Source organism: Bremia lactucae, linkage group LG1 (assembly GCF_004359215.1).
Source record: "Bremia lactucae strain SF5 linkage group LG1, whole genome shotgun sequence".
NCBI lineage: Eukaryota > Oomycota > Peronosporomycetes > Peronosporales > Peronosporaceae > Bremia > Bremia lactucae.
In genome coordinates, this window is record NC_090610.1 from 839308 (window position 1) to 846304 (window position 6997).

Below are 6997 nucleotides of genomic sequence, written 5' to 3' on the forward strand. Positions count from 1 at the left end.
GGTAGCAAGCTCCACATGTCGACCGCAGATCATCCCCAGACCGATGGCCAAACAGAACGTGCCAATCGGGTCGTGGCGGATGTCTTACGCACTATAGCAACTCCCAAAGAGTGGAGCAAGCAATTGCCCTTTGTGGAGTTCGCTATAAATAACAGTGTCCACGCCAGTACGGGTGAGACACCGTTTTATATTAACGGACTGCGCCATCCTCGGACGCCAGTCTCGTTTGTGCGCAGCCCGAGTCTTAGTGGGGGAGGGCCCCTCACTATGCTCGGTGCGAAAGAGGGACATAGTTTCGTCAATATGACGATGACCCATGAGGGTATCATCTCAAAGACAGAAACTTGCCCTAGTGACCCTGCCAGTTTAGCAGTGGTCAATAAAACTACGCCTTATGACCGACCTCTTGGCGGTATCATAGGCGAGTTTGATGCTAAAAGCGTGAGCGAGGCTCAACGCTTTGTGGATGAGCGATTAGCCATCACACGTAAAGTCCGTGACGCAATGGCAAGCACACAGGACAAGCAAAAAGAATATGCGGACCGAAATGGTCGCAAAAACAATGAACGCTTTAGAGTGGGTGAAAAAGTACTATAAAGTACTGCTACCCTACCTAAAGATGCAATTTTTCTGTACTACCTGGAGGTACTACGAAGTTGTTGCCGCTTTTCATTCATTGGGCCCTTTACGGTGGTTGAAGAGGTTGGAGACCTAAATTATAGGCTCACCCTTCCCCCGTATATGAAGACGCACCCCGTATTTTACGTGGGTCGTCTGAAACGGTATGTAGACCCAAATGAGGTCACATACCCCATCCGTCTAAGGAGACCGATGGTGACGCCGACTGTGAGTCGAGCGTCGTTCGGGTGAGGGGGACGGTGAAGGCGAAAAGCTATCAGACCGATTCCTCCCTCCACGAGCAGGACTTAAAGAGCGAGGAACATCACGCGAGTAACGCGGATCCCTCAGCATTATCCTCTCGAAAAGGTCCAAGCGAGTCTTCAGGCGTTCATAACCCTGACGAGCCTTCGCTCGGACATCAACGAGATCCGAGGTCAGTCGTGAGACTTGACTCTCGAGATCCGCAATACGTCGTTCAGCAGCGCTTAACGCATGAGACTGAACGGACGAGGTAAGGCAGCCGCGAGTAGGTGGGCGAGATCGCCGCTCCTATAGGGCGCCACCGGCACTAATGGATGCGGGTGGGAATCAACGCGTCCTTGTTGGAAGGTTGCTTGCCCACCGCTCCGTGACGCAAGGGTACCAGAGCCTCGTCCAATGGAAAGGTTACCCAAAGAGTTTTGACTCTTGGGAACCGATCAATACCCTACGTATTGATGTGCCCGGCTTGGTTGCTGCCTATGAAAAGCAGCACCAGCTGAGACCACTTCGCTAGTCACAAATGGACTAGCAGAAGCAGCGTAGTGAGAAGAAACAGGGGGTACCACCCATAATTTCTTTCACACGCAAACGGGCAAAATGCGACCGCAGTTTCATCAAATCGAAATAGGGATGAAAGCGGCGCACAAATTCCGCCTCGTATTGGTCGGGCGTTTCATTAGAACGCGATCAGGAAAATACGCCCAAGCGATTTTCCCTGAGCCTCCATGATTAAAAGACGCCATAATAATTATGTGCGTCTACAAGAGCGCGCTCTAGGAGCGACGCTCTTGGCCCGTCTAAACGAGGCCATTCAGATGGAGGGGGCATCTTTGGAATGCCACCCGTCACATAGCCGCGTTCTAAACGACTGGCTTGTGACACCGACTGAGCACGTTCACGTGTCGTCGGCGGAGCTTTAGGCTCCGAATCCTCTATGTCAGAACCATTATGAAGTATGGTCTGAGCATAGGGCGTTGTGGTAATACCCAACGGAGAAGCAGCTGCGCCTTTAGGGGCAGCGCTCTCATTACCTGTCGATGGGACAGCATTCGTGAACGATGCTGTCTCCATGTTGTGAGCCATGAGAGACGTTTGGATGGGCAATAATGCCGCATCCCCCCCCATCACTCCTCATGAGCTCGTTGTCCGCATCACTACTATGAGGTGACGGAAACGGTGTCGACTCATTGTAGTCGACAATGAGCGACGGATCAACATCCTCACTGTTAAAGTGGGATGGATCCTTTAGCCCTGTTAACGCGACAGCCGCAGTGGCTGTCTGCGTTCCGACTAAGGCATTAGACGCGGCCGGCGAATTAACGCGGCGCGTGCGCTTAGTGCGAGGTTGAGTGGGCGTCTTCGCAGACGACCCACCAACGTGGCCCCTTTTAGGTGGCATCTTGGGCGCCGTGTATGGAAACACGTGCGCTAGAGTGATCGAGTGAACTAGTGGCGCGTAAAGCTGCTCGCAGTTCCTCTCTCCTCTTTGTCGAATTTAAAAATGTAAATTCGTTCTTAAAGAGGGGGATGGTGTAACGGGCTAAAGTTGCCCTAATGATACACAGTCCCCGTTAAGTACATTTGGTGTACTTAAGGGGATGGTCAATTACTAAATAATAGTAATTAGACCCAACACTCGGGTGTGGTGCACATTTGTGACCAACCAGGATGCCAGGTGCATTCACATTAGGAGGGATGACGCCCAGCGTCATCCGTGATGACGGCTAGCGTCATCCGTTACGCGAGGTATCTATAAAGATACGCTCGCAATACATATTAAATGATATCTATAGAGATAACATTTTAATTGGTAAAAATAGGTATTTGTATTTAATTCTATTAAATATAAATCAGTCTGAAAACTTACTCCTACTTGGTAAGTGCGCACGAGGAGACGCATTACCGCTCCCGTGACGACACTTGATCAGAGTTCTTAGTGTGTTGGGTGAGGTCGCTAACGCGCCCACCACAACTGCCTCACTGCACGCAAGAGAAGCAGGTTTAACCGCTTCCTCGCTGTGCTAGGGTGTGTGCCTAAGTAGAGCGTGGCCGCATTACGACGTGCCCGCCTACAGTTCGTTTCAAAAAAATATCTCGTGTCAATCAAAGGCGTCAGCTCAGACTTTATGCCACTGTAGCGTATTATAAGCCTTGTCTTGAGCCAAACGATGGCTTCTCATCTCTATGGCGATTCTTCCACCGATATTGAGACGCTACGTGCCGCTATTGCCTCGAATACGCTGCCTAAACAAAAACTCTATGACGAATCGGAATTTGCCGGCTCGGAAGTTGCCTCGTTCATAGCTTTCTCTTCTTGTTGCGTCGAAGATATTGCAAAAGATACAGTGCACAACTTAGATGTAGCCATCAGCCGTTAGAAGCACTTCGTGATACAAATGACTATTTCTAAAAGTTGCGGCTCACGAGGCTAATGGTTCAAGGATGAAGGTTTTTACAATATATTGCATTTTCTTGCTGGACTGATGGCTGGTTTTGCCGTTGGATTTGCTCTCACGAAACAGTGGCAATTGCACGTTTTACAAACACAAGCAAAAGCTCCCACGCTCTATGCCAAATTGGCAAATTTTTGTCGACGAATTCCTGCAACTCATACGCCGTGGCATCTCATTTCATTGCGCACAGAGAATATTCATTTTCTGACGATAATTGGAATTGCGTAATAATTTAAAAGGATCGGGCTTTAATGAGTTTATAACAAGCGGGGCTTCTAATTTTAAATGAGCGGATGAGGTCTCGCGTCCAAGTAGCACACTGTATTTAAGATAGTGGTGACGCGAGCATAAAATAAGTCAATAAATCGGTAGCAGGGTGTAGCCTAAAATTAATCATATCTCAGCTTTAACAATGCACCACAAGGGGGATTATGACCAGACCAGCAAACAAAACGTCTTATAGTTTCAAGTCTTTTTCATAATATTTTTCTACTTAGTCTAGATGATCGTATATGACTTCAGTTGTAACGAGACACTACGACTTGTACTGCTTCAGTACAAGTCCACTTCGCACTGCTTCAGTTGCGAGTGGAGATGAAGACTTCTCTTAAGGCAACTAGCTATAAAAGGGTATAATGAAAACTGTATTAAATATAATTAAGTGTCTCTTGTTTCATCTTTGAAAATGCTAACTTAATTATAATCTAATACTAAACATCTAAATGAATTCTTATATCTATCTTATCTGTAACTCTCTCTTTGATTACTCCTACAGCTGATTAGTCTGCGGAATAAATAGGTATAATGATCTATACCTATTTATGGATAAGAATTCTGAATATTACTATATAAAGTAATATCCTTCAAATATTATCTACCTTTTAGATAATACATTAATTAACAACCTTTAAGTGTTAATTTCATGTAACGATACACCCCGTTACATCTTTCGCCTATTCAAACCCACAACACGTCTAAGCGAAAAGAACTTGCCACTTATATCTTTGACCCTTTCCAAAAATTCAGGACTAAGTCTTTAGTACAGCTCGCGTCCGTCTAATGGCCGCGTACTAAGCTTTCTCTACCTTACGTACGGAAGTATCAGTAGATTCGGTATCTTTGAGCCTAATCGTACTTATTTTGATATTGATTATGGATGCGCCGATACCCTAGACTTGGAATTCCAGGCAACGTACCAGGAATTCTAAGTCCCTATCCAACTGTATGTGTTACGTCGACGCTTGGTCTGCCATACTCGGGCTGTCCAGGACAAGTACATCGGTCCTTTTATGGGCCATTCGAAGTGAAAATTGGCGCGTTCGGAAACCTTTGCAAGTTACCATGTGCCTCCTTGTCCACTAGCCAAGACAACAAACCAAAATTTCTAGGCGGAGTCACAGGGGTAATACTGTGTCTCCTGTAACGGGCTAGCTGTGTAGGCGGGCACGTCGTAATGCGGCCACGCTCTACTTAGACACACACACTAGTACAGCGAGGAAGCGGTTTAACCTGCTTCTCTTGCGTGCAGTGAGGTAGTTGTGGTGGACGCGTTAGCGACCTCACCTAACGCACTAAGTACTCTGGTATACGTGTCGTTACGGAAGCGGTGATCCGACTCCTCGTGCGCACTTGCCAAGTAGGAAGTAGTTTTTAGACTGATTTATATTTAATCGTATTAAATATAAATACCTATTTTTACCAATCCTAAAATGTCATCCCTGTAGATAACACTAATATGTACTGCGAGCGCATCTTTCTAGATACCTCGCGTAATGGATGACGCTAGGCGTCATCCCTGATAGTATGAATGCACCTATGTGCATCACATACACAAGGGTGGGTCACAATGTGAACCACACCCAAGTGGTGGGCCCAATTTTTTATTTAAGTAACTGACCATCCCCTTAAGTAAACAAAGTGTACTTAACGGGGACTGTGAAACGTAAGGGCAACTTAAGCCCGTTAGACGCATCGCATCCAGGCATTTCATAAAAATAATTCATATTCAATCATGTTGTAATTAATACGTCCGAAACTTAATAATACACCGCATTTTCTTGACGCACTAGCATAAGGGTACAAGTTTGTGGTGTGGTCGCCTTTGTCGCCAACAAGCTGTGCTAGAAGTTGTGTGCTGTAAAGGGGTGTCCGTTACATAAATAATATTTCATATAAGAAGAATAATTGATATTATTTTCTATGAGAGGAAATATATTAAGAAGTAAAAAAATAGCAAAATTAGGGTGCCAGCTTTTTGGTGAACGTACCTCACCCCAAATAGTCCTTACAAGAATAAGGACAAAGAAACTAGTCGAGCCTATTTACCATTTTGAAGGTGCCCATGCTGTCTTATAGCGATGGATACAGGTCTTAACAGGTGGCACGCTTGGTGTCTGTCTACTGCTTGAGAAAGCATGTGGTGAGCAGGAGCGAAACCTCAACCAAAGCAATAAATATCTGCAAACGCACATTTTTGAGCACGACAATATTACATGGACAAATGTCAAAAAAAAAATTTAATGTCATGCATTGAAATTCACATTGAAACAGTACTACAAAGCTTTGCTCCCTGTAAATGAGCCCTGCACCAACATTTTTACTCCAACTATGGGCATTATCTGCAGTTATTGCATTCGAACAATGCTATTACCTGGTGGTGTTTTGACAATTAAAATTAAGGTCATGCATTGAAATTCAATGTCAATTTCATGTGATGCATTAGAATTCAATATCAATTTCATGTGATGCATTAAAATTCAATGTCAATTTCAATGCATGACATGACATGAAATTAGCTTTTTGTCCATAAAAAAAGCTGTGCTAAAAAAGGTTGTGCGTTTGCCGATATTTATTACTTTGGTTGAGGTTCCGCTCCTGCTCAGCACATTCTTTCTCAAGCAGTAGACAGACACCATGCGTGTCACCTGTTGAGACCTGTATCTATACTAAAATGGTGAGGTACATATACCGGCACCCAAATTAGCATCTTTTATTAATTTTGACTTTATAGGTAATATTGACGCAATAAGACATTAGTTCTATTGATTGGTTGATCTAAGTTTGGATCAACTTGCCAATCTTCATAAGACACGATTGTGCGGTTCGCAGGTAGGCGCCATACGTAGTGTATTATTTATTTTATTAAATCAGTAGTAGATAGAAGATCATTTCATAAGAACTTAATATTAATACAGTTTTACTTTTTTCCTATTCTATCTAAAGCCTTAGAATTTACATTTAGTAGCTCAGACTTCTTAGCTACTCAGACTGTTCCTCTGCACGTCGTGTACGTGAGTAGATGAGGAACCCCACCTTAACTTTGAGCAGTGTAGGCTGTCTAGTAATGTTATTAAAGCTAGCGAAATGTGCCCCGTTCGACCTGTTAGCACTTCGTAGTCCAACATGGACATCATGGATGAAGAAGGAGGGAACTTTCAAGCCCCTCAAGAAGGCTTTAACGCGACGCGTAAAAGGTTCACTCATTTGAGTGACCTTAAAAGAAGAGCGGTCGAACGTATGAGGTCGGCCGGAGGCGGGTCAGCCGTTAGCTCCATGTTGTTCGCACTACAAAGAGACAAGTATAGCCGAATTCATACAGCATTAATCGACGGGGCCCAAGAAAAAAGTAGCATTGCTTAACCAGCAAGGCTTTCAACACGCAG

General features: G+C 44.8%; 2 protein-coding genes across 2 annotated transcripts; both read left to right on the forward strand.

Moving 5' to 3' along the window:
- Positions 1-3050: 3050 nt before the first annotated feature.
- CCR75_007386 (uncharacterized protein) lies at positions 3051-3260 on the forward strand (the record flags this gene model as incomplete). The annotated part of the gene is made up of 1 exon (XM_067965447.1): positions 3051-3260. One exon carries the CDS (start codon positions 3051-3053, stop codon positions 3258-3260), a length of 210 nt encoding a protein of 69 aa, XP_067822370.1.
- Positions 3261-3365: 105 nt separating this feature from the next.
- On the forward strand, positions 3366-3563 carry CCR75_007385 (uncharacterized protein; the record flags this gene model as incomplete). The annotated part of the gene is made up of 1 exon (XM_067965446.1): positions 3366-3563. The coding sequence occupies one exon, from the start codon at positions 3366-3368 to the stop codon at positions 3561-3563; it is 198 nt and encodes a 65-aa protein (XP_067822368.1).
- Positions 3564-6997: the final 3434 nt, after the last annotated feature.